This window comes from Trachurus trachurus, assembly GCF_905171665.1.
Source record: "Trachurus trachurus genome assembly, chromosome: 3".
NCBI lineage: Eukaryota > Metazoa > Chordata > Actinopteri > Carangiformes > Carangidae > Trachurus > Trachurus trachurus.
In genome coordinates, this window is record NC_139893.1 from 7,998,570 (window position 1) to 8,015,078 (window position 16,509).

Here is a 16,509-nt window from a genome sequence, read left to right on the forward strand (position 1 = left end):
ATCCCTATCTCTGAGGCCCGTTCTTATGTTTGATGATTGAATCTATGCACAGTCGGTATCAGCAGAACATTCACTTATGACCATGTGTTTGTTTAATGAGTGACACAATCAATAGTAACTGTATATGTGTCAGAAGAAAAAGCATGACATTTATTAGACGTGCTCTGGGTTGTCTTTGTATTTCTAATAATGGCTACAATGATCAATGCTAATACTAATTCTAATACTAATACTAGTATTGATTATGATAAATCACTCCACTTTCAGTAGTAGCAGTATTAAATGGAGTAGTAATCGTTCATGGACACTTTAGCGCCATCTGTCCTTGTGTGGACAGCGATTCACCAGCAGTGCAGTTTCCTTCCTCCATCACACACACACACGCAGACACACATTTTCGATGGTGCCAGACGTACTGTAGAGAAGCTAAAACTTTTAATTACATAATAAAGATTAATTATATTTAATTATTTGGCATGTGAACATGTCAATTATATAAAAATGTTGTCAAATTTGCCTTTAGTTGGTACAAAATAAGAAATGTTTTTTATAATTTAACAGCAGAGCAAAAGCTGAATTGCACTTTACCATATAACTTAACATTTAATACAAATTATCTTCAGTGGAGAATGAACTAGAAGGTTTATTGCTTCTCAAAAAGAAAGTGAGAAAAGCAGCATGATGGGATTAGGTTTAGGGCAAACACATGCAGTCTAACACTTACTATAAAAAAATGTAACTGAGTTTGCACACAACATGCACAGACAATATTCATGGTCCATGCTAATTCTGGTTTAAACTGCAGTAAGAGACAATTGTGACGGAGGTGTCGTGACCTCAGTCAGTGCTCTGCAGGAGTGATGGAGCCAGCGAGAGTACACTCTGAGACTGGTAGAGAGTAATGGTCCTTGACAGGGATATTAATATTTTAGAAGCCATGGAGGAGCCTCCTGCACCCTGCAGCAGATCTGCTAAAAAGTACTTCTTACCCTCCACCCGCCCCCCCCAACAGCTCCATTTTTTTACCTAAAAACACTAAATGTCTGAATACACTCCACTAAACACCTGAAGACACAGTTTTACTCAAAATGCCTTTCTGCTGCCAATATTATATCAGTGGCTGGAAACCAAAGCATGCTCATGTGAGCAGTGGACCGTGATGGACTGATGATGTGTACAGAGTGCTGCTCTGGGGAGGGGGGGGCATCAAAGCCCAGTAAATACAGATGTCCCCTAAACACCTCTCATGCAAAATTTACAGATGTTCCCCGAATGCCTCACATGCAGACAACAGGTTCAAACTAGCACCCTGATAGTGATTTGACAGGTTTTATAGCTGTCACTGCAGAATGTGCCAATATGATGGACCATGAGGGACCTCCTTACCTCTGGGGGCCATTTGCTGAGTATTTGCTGGGGTTACCTCTGGACAAAAGGCAGGTTTTTGTGCAAAACTGAATTAAAGGATGTAAAAATTTGAACCATCTTAATGGTCAAAGATGTAGGAGAGTGTGTCTGATAGTCAATTCAGAAGTTGCACAGAGTCAGAACCTAAACTGTACCTTCACTTTACAACTATTAATTCTTCTTTGTGGAAATTCAACTTCTTTTTTTTTTGCCAGTTTACAGCTTTACATTTGAATAACTAATAAAAAGCAAACTCACTTTTGTGCTCAAGATCAGTGAAAATGACTGCAATAGATGAATTATACAGATTTACAGATGTTTTAAAAACTGTACTACATATTATTATTATCATTGGCAACCTCCCCCTATTTATGTGCCCCACCCCCTACACATCAGATGACCTGATGAAGACCCAAGTGGTCGAAACGTTGTCCTAATACATTTTTGGGAGCTCGATTATAGCAGTGTGCGGACACTGTTTGTTTTTCCATATTATTATCTTTCTCATAAAGTTGCACAAAAATCTGTGACACATGAATGAATTATAGCAGATTTTTATCACGTTCAGCTCTTCCTTTCATGGAAAAAGAACTTAATGAAAGAAAATCAACATATGTTGACGGATACTGTTCAGCACCATGTGTTCAGTTAGCAGCTGGTCAGAGGAGACCATGATCTGATGTCCTGCAGGGAATCAAGATGTTTCATTTTAGCAGTAGGTTTATTAGTTTATGTCGGCAGTTGTCTGCTGAGTCTTTACGATTATTAAGTTGAATAACTCATTTATGAGATAAGTAAGTAAGAAATGTCAGTTGCCTTATTCACATCTGCTCAACCTTTGAGTTTGATTTCCCCTCACGTTATCACAGAAAAAGGAATAAAGCCAGTAGACTTGACTTTGCACTTTGATTTTTCTTTCCCTCACATCCTCCCTTCTCATGTTGTAGCAGCTGGACAGGCAGCTGTCATCATCCCACTTCTCCGTCATGGAGAAAAGCATTTGTTGTTTAGACAGTTCATGATTTGTGGCAGAATGGACACACCTGCCAGACCAAAATATCTTTCGGGTCCTGCCGCTATTGGTCCAAAACAAAAAAACACCAAACCAAAACATCTGCGGGCAACACTTAGAGAAACCGAACTTCTGAGTGTGTGTCATTCACATATTCCATCATCATCCTTGCTTTCACGCCGATGACTGCACATGATGAAATGTAGCCTCAACCTCTGAAGCTCTTGTGTTCCTCTTTTCAAAGTTAACAGTGAAAATACACACAGGGGGCACAGAGGTTTGCTTTTAAAGCAACAAGTCCTCCAAACTCGAGGACAAAATGTGTTTTTGTCCTGTATTTTGACAGGTTTTCTTATTTGAGGCCTCTTTTGGGAGGACGACGGGCGGCCCTTGTCAATACCCTCCAAAACTGTCACACAAAAAAGAACTGGAAAAACGAGGCTTGGAATAAAGATTAGGGAACAATGATGGTCAAGGTTAAGAGAAACAACTGACTGACTGACTGAGGAGATAATGAGGAGCTGATAGTGCAGACTTTCACTCTCTCCTGTTGCACTCACTCATAAACATGAAAAATACCGGAGACGGTTGTATAAAGAATGGAAGAGGAAGCTGTAAAAAAAAAACATTCAACTCCCTCCTTCTAAAATGTAAACATAATGTCATTTTTGTCCATTTGCTGAAGCATCTGACGACACTGTTCTTAATCATAAGGATCATTTGCTTATGTGACATCAAACAGGAACTGCAAAAACTGGATTTATTTACCTGAATCATCCAAGTGCACTTCAATCAATTACAACACACCAGACTGTGCTCTTTGTTGCAATGAAAACATTTATTACCATTCAGAGTCCATACACTACAATCATTTTCTCTGCAAAATTAAAGGAACAGAGGCTGAAGTTCTACTGCTGCCAGGAATACATCGTAGACATTGTACTTGAGCGCAGAGCAGATGAGTTTTCTCTGTCTCCCCTGATGACGCTGTGGATCCAGGGTAAATAAGAGGAGAGCTTCATGTAGACTCCATATTTGTACCTGTTGCAGGATTTGTCATAGGAAAGGATCCCTGCAGCGTAAATGTCCCCAGTTGCAGCATCTTTGACGGCCAGAGCGCCTCCTGCATCACCGCGACAAACGTTTTCCTCATACTTTGTAGATCCTACGCAGAACATGTTGTCGTCTACGTCTGGTTGTGTTTATATTCTGCTTTACATGTCGAGTGATTGGCCAGGGGAATACAAGGTATCTGAGCTGTTTTGGGTCGGGCCCGAAACCCGTGATGACCCCTAACTCGCCCGCGACGTCGGCCAAGTCCTGACCGGCCTCAGGCAGCGGGATGGGGGTCACTTGATCACTCATCACCACGGGCTTCTTCAGCTGGATCAGAGGTCGGAGCAGGAGAGGAAGGTACGAGTTAAGATCTTTAATCTTCTGGAAGAAGAATGTCCGTCTTTTAAAATGTATGGTTTCTGTGTTTAATGCCCCTCGTTTCTTAAAGCTTTGCCACAGGTGCTGTGTTCCTTAGAAGGTCGATCGAGCAGTGACTTTCCTCACTCATCATAGTTTTACAAAAGATCAAATCAAATCAAATCAAATCAAATCAACTTTATTTATATGGCACTTTTCATACGTTGTAACACAAAGTGCCTCACAGAGGATAAAAACAAAACAAAACAAAACAATACAAAACACTGTGAAAACCCCAAACCTCCCACCCCCACAAATATACATACAGATACACAATTACATACACACTCACGCACATACATAATGTAGACATACGGACAGACATACATACACACACACACAAACATACACACACCCACACACATACTGTACACTATCTGTCGCTGAGGAGACATGGCTGGGCACCGAGATCTGAGGTGAGGAAGAAGCTACCTTTGGGGGCCGCGCACACCGAGAGGAATCAAAGGATCCAAAGAATTTCTAAAGCCATTAGAAAAGGTAAGAGAAAAGCCTGATAAAATGAAACAAACCAAATTTTCTATAATAAATAAAAAGAATTTACCGTCAGTAATCAACTATTTTTTATTGGTACACCAATAAAAATGTGTTGTCTGTGGAATGCAGAACCTTGAATCTTGCCTTCAAATAAAACCTGCAGTTGAGAACCTTGAAGAGTTCAAGACAAACAACAAGAAGTGGAATGATGACCATTGATGGTTTGTAAAGATTAACAACTTGGTAAAAGCTTCGCTTTGAAATTAATGTAGCACGATGAAATGAAGTCGTCTGAATGGATGCGGACGGAAGTGTGTCCTACAGGGATCAATATTAGTGCCCCTACATTTTACTCAATACATGAATGAATCAGTGTTTATGCCTGTTTAAAAAGCACACACTGGAAATATTATTAATGATTGCCTTAGTAAGTTCATCTGGGTCTTGATGTGGGTGGATCATCATGTTTTTCTCTGGTACATGTGTAATTTGTCCTCTCCTGAGCTTAATGAGACCTCCTGAATATTTAAATCTTATATTACCGATTCCTTTTCAATATCCTTTATCTGTGTGTTAAACATTGTTGACAGCATATTTGCTCTTCCACGTTTTCCCTCTAGTAGAACTTTAACATATTTTATAAAACGTGATTTTCTTGACGCCACGGTTTCACAATGAAGTTGATGCATTGGAACCATCGAAGCGTAATGTCTATATCCCTCCAGAGATCGGCTGTTAAATGGATCTTTGTCATCTGAATGTGGTGCTTTCATGCTCTTAGGGCTCCCTCCAGAAACAGTGGCCGCTAATTTATTCATTGTAAAGCTTTGATCCATGTTCTTTTGTGTGGCTGGGATATCATGAGAGCTACTTCAAGTGATCATCTCTTCAAAGTAGGGATGGCTACTTTCTGCACATGTAACAACCGACTGTTCACGATCATTAACCTTATTTTATTTATCAGGAATGCCCTCTTCAATCAGTGTATTATTCAGCATAGTATATGGTTTACAAGTGAAGTTGAACAAATGATTGAATTAATTTGTTGCTCTACAGAGATGGCATTGAAACTGATTCATTACTTATTTATTAGTTTATTTGAAAAGAGACAGTATACATGGATGAAACATTGTAAAAACAAATGTAAATGTGCCCTAGTTAGCGAAAAGGCTAATTTTCATCGGTGGTCCCTCTGCCTGATGTTAAAGGGCATCCATTGAAAAAGACAGCAACAATAAAATAAGGTAACACATTTTATACACATTATTATATACACAATTGAAAGACAATAACACAATTCCACAAAAATATTACAAAAAATATGTATCAATGTTCACATTTTTGTTTGTTAACAAGCCATTTCTTGGCATTGAGCTTGAATGATATGATGGAGACACTGATTGATAGTGGAACTGTATTTCACTGATGTGATGCCCTAAAGGAGAAGAAAGTCAGACTGAAGGTGGATTTTCTTAAGGGAATTGTGCAGTCTCCCCTTGCTGTGCCTCTAATAGCCCTGTTGACAGAAGATCCGAGGTTTATGAAACCAGATAAAGGAGGAGGAGCTGAACCATTCAAGATCTTTTAAACCAGGCAGATGTTTTTGTACACAATTATGACAAAATATGACAATGATGAAATCTGAAATCTGTAGGGTTTCTTGTTTAATAGAGACAGATTGCCTCTGTTACATTAATGTACTAAGAATAACCTTCTCTTATCAACAAATGACTTTTCATCCTGCCCTCAGTCAGCTCAGTGACATATCTCACCTGACTCTGATTGAGTAGGAAAAAAAAGAAGCGGGGGAAGACAGCTACAGATACTACAGCCTCAGCCAAACGGGGAACACTATCTTAAATCACCTATAGTAGCCAAGACTTAAGATCCTGCAGGAAAGCCTCTGTCATTACACACAGGACTTATCTTTCTGAACAGCAGTGAACATCAGAGAATTGGAGTCCGTGGTCACTTGAATGTGTCCTGCACAGGCCCGTTGTATAGGGGAGGAAGGTGATGATAATTCTAGGGGCCCAGCGCCCAGTAGGGCCCACAAAAAACCCCAGTAGTCTAATCTTTGAATGACTGAATTATTCTGCATATGACCCTGACTAATACTGCTGCATTAGCATTAAAACGGGTCGTGGTTAGCGCCTTGCATGGCAGCTTCCGCTGTCAGTGTGTGAATGTGTGTGTGAATGGGTGAATGTGATGTACTGTAAAGCGCTTTGGGTATCGTTCAGGTATAGTAAAGCGCTCTATAAATACAAGACCATTTACCATTTACCATTAAAACAAAATAGGTTAAATAAAAAATGATAATACATACGTAGTCTAAGAAAAAAAAGTGGAAAAGTCAGGGGCCCACTTTGGTATTCTTTCAGGGGGCCCAGAATTCCTAGCAACGGCCCTGGTCCTGCAGTAAAAGGCTGCTGTTTGGATGGATATATATATATATATATATATATATATATATATATATATATATATATATATATATATATATATATATATATATATATATATACATATATATATATATATATATATATATACATATATATATATATATATATATATATATATATATATATATATATATATATATATATATATATATATATATATATCTACGTATCTGTCAAACATCCATAGTTCCCAGAAAATGTGCCACTAAAACTTTAATGATCTCTGACTTTTCCCTCTAATACTCAGGTAGTAACTGTGTTACCATAGAAAATGGTACATTTACTGTCAGTCCTCTCAAGTGCATATGTAAAAACTTTAAATTTCCATATTTTCCAGTCAGTATCATGATTTTTGAACCAAAGCAGCATCTTGATTTCATCTTACAGCTTTTTTCATAGTTTTATCTTTTTTGTTTGTTTTTTTTATTTTTTCCCCCAAAATTTTTCCAGTAATTACTGTGCAAAATGTTTTTAAAGGTGCTAAATAAACAAACATATGATGTAACACCTGCAAAATAAATCAAACTCCCACAATTTGCAGCTTGCAAACTCACAATATAAGCTGGTGGTGAACATGGGGAGCATTGTACCTGCTGAACATCAGCACATTGACACTGTCAGTATGTCAGCATGCTAATATTAGCATAGAAAAAAAAACATGGCAGAGGAGCGATCCACAGCTGCCAGCAGACTAGCAGCCTGTCGATTTCTACCAGTTGTGCTTTGCTGGTACCAACACATATTCTCTAGAGGGCCGAATTTTGGTCATGTCCAAATATTAATGGAAAAATTTGAAACTGGCTTTGAATTGAGACACCATGGTCAGCATTTTGAACATGTTCATGTTTGTATATGTCAGTGTGTGTTAGTTTTACCTGATGCCGAGCGTTTCATCCTGTCTCCAGAGTGAGACACTTCTCCGATACAGGCCGACACAGCCATGAGGAGCACGGCCAGAGAAAACCTTCAAATAACAAGAGACACATGATGAATAAACATGGAATCTCTCTCATCTCTGTTCTTCAGCATCAATTGAGACAATAAAACCGGGTCCACTTGAGGATTAAGTAGAGTTAGACACACTTCATGTACAACAGCTTACAACATTACTGGAAAATTCAAGTTTGCAAGGTGTCTGAAAAGATGTCAGATGAGACTTTTTTATAATAATATCATAAAATATTCTAGATTTACAGATTGTAACCATTTTCTTCTCGGCTCACTGTGTTCAGAGAGATGTGGAAATGACTAACAAAAGATTATTTCAACTTACCACATTTCTAACATACATCTTCTGCAGTGATGGAGTTTACAATCTCTGCTCTTTGGTGTGTTGTGCATTTTGGAGCCGGGAGCTTTTATATCTGCTGAGTCCTGGAAATTCATGCACAGCAGAAAAACGTTGATTCCTGGAATCTGAAATGAATCGATTGCAAAATCTCAGCATCCAGCACAGGTTTCTCGTCTGATACAGTGGACGCAGCTTAGTCTGCAAAATTGCCCAGTGAAATTTAAAAAACGGCCTATGACAGCAAAACAACTGTGAGATTTCTTGCTACTGATTCAACAGTTTGAACATGTGCTGTAAAGAAGAAAAAAACCCTCCAGTAAACTTCATTCTAATACGTTTATCTCTAGTGGACAAGAAAGTATTGACATTGCAATAGTACCCTGTGCTCTTCTATTTGCTATTACAGAAAATTGGGCACACGTTGCCTCAACCTTAAGAAAGGCTGTATCTGTACTAATTAGAAGAGTATACTGTATGTGCATTTCATTTTGTGGCGTGACCTTGTTGATTGGTTAGATGATGAAATCAAAGGAAGCGGATCTATCATACACAGTTGAAGAAAATGTTTTAAAATAATATATTTTCAGGATATAGAGAAGAGGAAGTGGGAGGTGGTGAACAAAAATGGTAATATGGTACAGTTTTCTATGGGGATTATGGAGAACTCAGTTTACTTTGGAAGATGTGCTGCAGGATGAAAAGTCCAGTATTACATTTACAAGACCACTGCTGGGATTAAACATTGACATTATCCCACAAAAACTGATTTATAAACTCTTCCCGAGTTAAAATATTCTTGCTGTGTTGTTTAGGAATAAATTTGAACATGTTTTCTTTGCATTATTATTATTATTCAAGGTCTGAAAAGACTTGATATTTTTGTTATTTAGACTTGTTGTCATTTTCAGCCAATAAAAGCTCTAAATGAGATTTTTTTATTTCAATTTTGGGAGAAATGTTGTCGGTAGTTGATAGAATAAAACAAAAACAAAAAAAACACATACCTATAAATAGTAAAACAGAGAAACTGATCATTTTGGGAGTGGTCTCTTAATTTTTTCCAGAGCTGTATTAGCCTACTTACAGTACTTTATTTATTTACATTACTATTATTGTAACATAATTAGCATGGTGTCATTTAAACAGCTCCAAGCGATTATAATGAAATAATCTAAGTCCCAAAGTGACAAAGTGGCCTATGTGACTGATAAAAACATGAAAAAAGGGCAGATTATCATGAAAAATCTAAAATATATGTAGCCTACTAATGTGTGCCAATGTGTGGGCCAAAGGGACGTCCCCTTGGCCAAGTAGCCAGGGCGCATGATCAATTGGAGGCATAGTGACAGGACCCTCAACTGTCACACGTAACTAACAACTACTGAAATCATGGAAACATAATACAACTCCACCGGTCCGGTAGAGCAAAGCCGGCTTGACGTTGACTGGTAAACAGCGGCAGCAGGTACAATGTCAGCCGTGCTGGACCAATACAAACGGGAAGAAAAGAGCGACTCTGAGCGAGGTGAAATTCACTGGAATTGCTTGAATGACGTCATCAGAGCATCAATCTGTTGAATTGTTTCAAACTGACGAGCAACTGCAGCTGAGTGACAGAGCGATTTTTTTTTGGATCGACACGAGTGACAGCGACAAAAATAAAAGGTCCGGTGTGAACGCACCTTTAGAAGGACCAAGTTTTCGCCGGCTTCGTTGTAAACAGAGAGGAGCATAACCAAAACAGCGGAAAAGCGAGCGGACTTGCATAGTTCCCCTTTAAGGAACAAGGCAGTGTGTGATGTGTGTGCGTTTTGTGTGTGTGGCAGAGCAAGTGAGGGTGGTAGATGTGAGTGTGAGAGTAGCCTACTGGACGACGAGAAAACTGCATAGTGAACTTGAACCGTTCGTTGTCAATAAAAACCCTGCTGCTGCTGCTGCTTGCTGAGACAGTCACGTTCTGTCTGATGCTTCCCCCACCAAGGAGTTAACCCAGAGAACTTCGGCCCTGGAGTAGCCTAAAATAAATTTCCCCTGTGCTCTCGGATCACGGTCAGAGAGCTGAGCAGGAAAGGTTAACACCGGTAAGAAATTCTAATTTGAGTTAGAAAAAGAAATAAAGCCAGTCTTGACTTTGCACTTTGATTTTTCTTTCCCTCACATCCTCCTTCTCATTTTGTAGCCTACAGTAGCAGCAAGACAGGCAGCTGTCATAGCTCTGTCATGGAGAGAAGCAATATTTGTTGTTTAGACAGTTCGATTTGTGTCAGAATGGACACACTTGCTGCTATTGATCCAAAACAAAAAAACACACGACAAATTGTGAGTGTTCCATCATCCGTTGCTTTCACGTCAATGACCGATGAAATCTAGGGTCTCCAAGAATCTGATAGTTCACTTGCTTTGGTGAAGACCAATTTTTTTTTTTTTTAACTTGGTGCTACTTTTTTTAACTGGTTTGTTTTCGCATTGCTTTTTCTTTTTTTACAAGGAGACCAACTTTGTAAACAGAAGCACGCGTGTCCCACAGTCACTCAATCATTAATTATTGAATTAAAAATTATCTGCGGGATCTTGCATAAAAAGTACACAATGTTCTTCAAACATGAGCGACAGATGGATAACCGTCACTTGCGCAACCTTCTGACTGTAGTACATCGTCAAGGACAAAGATGCGTAAGACAGCTACGGGTGAGTCGATCCTCTCCAGCATCTGATAAATGCTTTCCACTGACCAGATATCGAGGAGGCAGCGTGTCTCTTCTGTGCTCCATGTTGACCCACAGCTCATTTTGGCTGGCACGTTGCTAACGAGTGATGATTTCCCAATTTTTTGATAACAATGGAAGCCTGTTGAATCCAAAAACAGCGGTTGGATTTTGCATTTGGTTCGGAAAAGGTTCGGATTGCATTCACACCACAAACAAATAGTAGCCTACCAGGGTTTGTTTTGGACTCTGGTGCGGACCAAACAAGTGAACCGAGTCCCAGCTGAAGAGGTGGTATCAGTTTACCTGTTTGGTCCGCACAGAGTCCGGTAGTTTGTCACACCTACCCAAAAGGTCTGCAGCAAGGAGAAAGTCCATTTCAGTAAACTAAACAGGGGGAAACCGACATCCTACGAGTCCGACGTAGGCCTCTAATTGTCTAAATGGCAACACTTAATTTTCTATCAAACGTCCCGTCATTCCGACAATTCTTGCCTACTATGGTTGGAATGACAGTATTTTTTTTCTTTTTTTAAACATTCTGCCTTTCAGAAAATTCCTATAATAGCCTATTTTTTCCCCCAAATATTTTTTCCCTGGTTGGGTTTATGCAATGAAGAAAGGAGTTGGTTAAGTTTAGTAAAAAGACCAGGTAGAGGCTAGACAGGCTAGATACTGTAGATAGAGAGAGTCCAGATAAGTATTCTTACCAATACCTTCTTCCACCCACAGCTGCTTAGGATATCTGTTACTTAGTCCCTGTCTGCACTTTGCTGCGTAATAACGCACAACCAAATGTGGGTATTCCTCTATCATAATGTCTTAAAGAAGGGAGTCACCTCTTGAGTAACGCACATTTCCTTATATTGAAAGCCTTGTCGGAATGGTGGTATGTCTAAATGGTGGGATGTCTAAATGGTGGTATGTCTAAATGGTGGTATGTCGGAGTGGTGGGATGTAGCATGTAACTGAACCAAACGAGTGAATACGCCCCTAGCCTCAACCTTTGAAGCTCTCATGTTCCTCTTGTGAAAAGTCACACAGGAGGCACAGAGATTTGCTCCTCCAAATTCGAGGACAAAATGTGTTTTTGTCCTCAGATTTTGACAGCTTTTCTCAGTGCCCTCCAAAACTGACACACAAAAAAAAATCTGGAAAAACTAAGCTTGGAATAAAGATTAGGGAACAATGATGGTCAAGGTTAAGAGAAACAACTGACTGACTGTGAGGAGATAATGAGGAGCTAACCTATGTTAATAGTGCACACTTTCACTCTCTCCTGTTGCACTCACTCATAAACATGAAAATTACCAGAGACGGTTGTATACAGAATGGAAGAGGAAGCTGTAGAAAAACATTCAACTACTCCCTCTTTCTAAAATGTAAACGTAATGTCATTTTTGTCCATTTGCTGAAGCATCTGACGACACTGTTCTTAATCATAAGGACCATTTGCATATGTAACGTCAAACAGGAACTGCAAAAACTGGATTTATTTACCTGAATCATCCAAGTGCACTTCAATCAATCACAACACACCAGACTGTGCTCTTTGTTGCAATGAAAACATTTATTAACATTCAGAGTCCATACACTACAATGATTTTCTCTGCAAAATTAAAGGAACAGAGGCTGAAGTGCTACTGCTGCCAGGAATACATCGTAGACATTGTACTTGAGCGCAGAGCAGATGAGTTTTCTCTGTCTCCCCTGATGACGCTGTGGATCCAGGGTAAATAAGAGGAGAGCTTCATGTAGACTCCATATTTGTACCTGTTGCAGGATTTGTCATAGGAAAGGATCCCTGCAGCGTAAATGTCCCCAGTTGCAGCATCTCTGACGGCCAGAGCGCCTCCTGCATCACCGTGACAAACGTTTTCCTCATACTTTGTAGATCCTACGCAGAACATGTTGTCGTCTACGTCTGGCGTGAAAGGAGTGCGTTGATATTCTGCTTTACATGCCGCGTGATCGGCCAGAGGGAGTACAAGGTATTTGAGTGACTTAGCAGGGGTGAGAAAGATCCCCCAGCCCCAACCCGTGATGACTCCTAACCCGCCCGCGACGTCGGCCAAGTCCTGACCGGCCTCAGGCAGCGGGATGGGGGTCACTTTATCACTCATCACCACGGGCTTCTTCAGCTGGATCAGAGCCAGGTCGTTGTCCCAGTCTGAGTGATTCTGAAAGCCGGGATGGAGAACCACCTGCAGGAGAGGAAGGAAAGAGTTAAGATCTTTTAATCTTCTGGAGGAAGAATTTCTTTCTTTTAAAGTGGATATTTTCTTTTCATCTAACTGTTTCATGTGTTTCTTAAAGCTTCTCATGAATCGTGAGAAGGTTGATCGAGGAGTGACTTTCCTCACTCATCATAGTTTTACAAGAGATCAAAGGATCCAAAGAATTTCTAAAGCCATTAGAAAAGGTAAGAGAAAAGCCTGATAAAATGAAACAAACCAAATTTTCTATAATATTCTACATACTTAGCAGAGCCATTCAACATTTCAGCACAGTTGTGTCATATTGTATTGAACAGAAAATGGAAGTTACTGTCAGTGATCAACTAGATACCCATTTTCTTTCAAATTGGATTAATGGTGCAGATGGGGATTGACTGACGCTGATGGTTTGTAAAGATTAATTAGCCTTTTTTTTTCTTACCCTTTCTACTGCGACCTCTGTTGTCGCATTAGCTTCTGCCCGTCGAGAGATTCCCAGATACACTTTCGGGATTACGGGTTCTTTTCCCTGAATGTCCTGTCGGCTCTTCCTGACAAAAAGGTTCCTGCCGGCCGTCAAAACCCAGCGGTCGGAGATGAGAGCGCCGCCTGCATAGCCTCCGTCCAGTATACTGTCAGCAAGGAAGACCATGGCCTGCCAGGGGACATGAGGGGCCGGGGTCCCCCCAACCATTCGCCTGGCACGGAGTGACGCTGACCTGGATCCTGGGAAATGAATGTAGCACGATGTAATGAAGTCGTCTGAATGGATGTGGATGGAAGTGTGTCCCACAGGGATCAATATTAGTGCCCCTACTTTTTACTCAATACATGAATGAATCAGTGTTTATGCCTGTTTAAAAAGCACACACTGGAAATATTATTAATGATTGCCTTAGTAAGTTCATCTGGGTCTTGATGTGGGTGGATCATCTTGTTTTTCTCCGGTACATGTGTAATTTGTCCTCTTATATTACCGATTCCTTTTCAATATCCTTTATCTGTGTGTTAAACATTGTTGACAGCATATATGCTCTTCCACGTTTTCCCTCTAGTAGAACTTTAACATATTTTATAAAACATGATTTTCTTGACGCCACGGTTTCACAATGAAGTTGATGCATTGGAGCCATCGAAGCGTAATGTCTATATCCCTCCAGAGATCGGCTGTTAAATGGATCTTTGTCATCTGAATGTGCTGCTTTCATGCTCTTAGGGCTCCCTGCAGAAACAGTGGCCTCTAATTTGTTCGTTGTAAAGCTTTGATCCATGTTCTTTTGTGTGGCTGAGATATCATGAGAGCTACAGTACTTCAAGTGATCATCTCTTCAAAGTAGGGATGGCTACTTTCTGCAAATGTAACAACCGACTGTTAGAATTAGAATGATAAAATTAATTTGTTCCACTACAGAGACGGCATTGAAAGTGATTATTTACCTCTGTTACATTAACATTTCCCTTTTCTTTTTAGAATAACCTTCTCTTATCAGCAAATGATTTTTCATCCTGCCTCCAGTCAGTTCAGTGACATACAGCACAGCTACGGATGGGGAACACTATCTTAAATCACCTATAGTAGCCAAGACTTCAGATCCTGCAGGAAAGCCTCTGTCATTACACACAGGACTTATCTTTCTGAACGGCGGCCGTCAAGGAGGTATTATTGTAAAACAGCAGCGAACATCAGATAATTGGATCCCCTGGTCACTTGAATGTGTCCTGTAGTAAAAGGCTGCTGTTTGGATGGGCAAATGTGCAGATGTGTTCAAGGTCTGATTCTTTCACTCTGATATGTTTTTGCAAATTTCAGAGTAGCCTCCTCTATTAATTTAGCTACTAAGTAAAAGACCAAACGATAAACACCTTGCCATAGAAATATACAATATATATCTAGAATATATCTACGTATCTATCAAACATTCATGGTTCCCAGAAAATGTGCCACTAAAACTTTAATGATCTCTTATACTCAGTTATTAAATGTGTTACCATAGAAAAGGTAAGTGAATTCTCTCAAGTGCATATAGTATGTAAAAACTGAAAACTTCCTAATTTTCCATCCAGTAAAATGATTTAATTGAGCCAAAATCAGCACCTTGATTTAATCTTACAGCTATTTACATAATTGTATATTTTACAGGTTTTTTTTTTTTTTTTTTACCCCTCAGCTTATTCCAGTAATTACTGTGCAACACTTTGCAACTTTCTTAAGGTGCTAAATAAACATAAATAAATAAACTTATGATGTAACACCTGCAAAATAAATGAAGCTCCCACAATTTGCAGCTTGCAAACTCACAAAATAAGCCGGTGGTGAACATGGGGAACATTGTACCTGCTGAACATCAGCACATTGACACTGTCAGTATGTCAGCATGCTAATATTAGCATAGAAAAAAAAACATGGCAGGGGAGCGATCCACAGCTGCCAGCAGACTAGCAGGCTGTTGATTTCTACCAGTTGTGCTTTGCTGGTACCAACACATATTCTCTAGAGGGCCGAATTTTGGTCATGTCCAAATATTAATGGAAAAACTGGAAACTGGCTCCATGGTCAGCATTTTAAACATGGTCATGTCTGTATACTGTATGTCAGTGTGTGTTAGTTTTACCTGATGCCGAGTGTTTCATCCTGTCTCCAGAGTGAGACACTTCTCCGATACAGGCCGACACAGCCATGAGGAGCACGGCCAGAGAAAACCTTCAAATAACAAGAGACACATGATGAATAAACATGAAACATCTCTGTTCTTCAGCATCAATTGAGACAATAAAACTGGGTCCACTTGAGGATTAAGTTTCTTAATTGTAGAGTTAGACACTTAGACACCTCATGTACAACAGCTTACACAACATTACTGGAAAATTCAAGTTTGCAAGGTGTCTGAAAAGATGTCAGATGAGACCTTTTATAACAATATTATAAAATATTGTAGATTTACAGACTGTAACCCTTTTCTTCTCGGCTCACTGTGTTCAGAGAGATGTGGAAATGACTAACAAAAGAATATTTCAACTTACCACATTTTGTTAGAAGCATTCATCTTCTGCAGTGATGGAGTTTATAATCTTTGCTCTTCAGTGTGTTGTGCATTTTGGAGCCGGGAGCTTTTATATCTGCTGAGTCCTGGAAATTCCTGCATGGCACAAAAACGTTGATTCCTGGAATCTGAAATGAATCGATTGCGAAATCTCAGCATTCGGCACAGGTTTCTCGTCTGATACAGTGAACGCAGCTCGGTCTGCAAAATTGCCCAGCGACATAAAAAAACCCGCCTATGACAGCAAAACAACTGTGAGATTTCTTGCTACTGATTCAACAGTTTGAACATGTGCTGTAAAAGAAAAATCTTGTTCATGTTCATGAGTTAGGTTCTGCTCAATTCAGCTGTTTTTTAATATATATGACGTAAGATGGTCACAGGCAGCTTGCACTGTTTGC

The 16,509-nt window shown here is 39.7% G+C and overlaps 2 protein-coding genes across 2 annotated transcripts in view; both read right to left on the reverse strand.

The window, feature by feature from the left end:
* The window catches only part of dpep1 (dipeptidase 1), a 38,435-nt gene extending 29,832 nt beyond the window's left edge, over positions 1 to 8,603 (reverse strand). The window contains exons 1-2 of the mRNA XM_083999366.1: positions 8,129 to 8,603; positions 7,731 to 7,819 (exon numbers count right to left, since the gene is read on the reverse strand). Of these exons, the coding sequence (XP_083855492.1) occupies positions 7,731 to 7,819; positions 8,129 to 8,241 (202 nt within the window). The 5' untranslated portion in view covers positions 8,242 to 8,603. The remainder of the gene's footprint in view (positions 1 to 7,730; positions 7,820 to 8,128) is intronic.
* Positions 8,604 to 12,400: 3,797 nt separating this feature from the next.
* hp (haptoglobin) lies at positions 12,401 to 16,295 on the reverse strand. Its single transcript, XM_083999387.1, has 4 exons — positions 16,089 to 16,295; positions 15,680 to 15,768; positions 13,510 to 13,793; positions 12,401 to 13,055 (listed from the first exon to the last, which is right to left on the reverse strand). The coding sequence occupies exons 1-4, from the start codon at positions 16,109 to 16,111 to the stop codon at positions 12,492 to 12,494; spliced, it is 960 nt and encodes a 319-aa protein (XP_083855513.1). The 5' UTR covers positions 16,112 to 16,295; the 3' UTR covers positions 12,401 to 12,491.
* Positions 16,296 to 16,509: the final 214 nt, after the last annotated feature.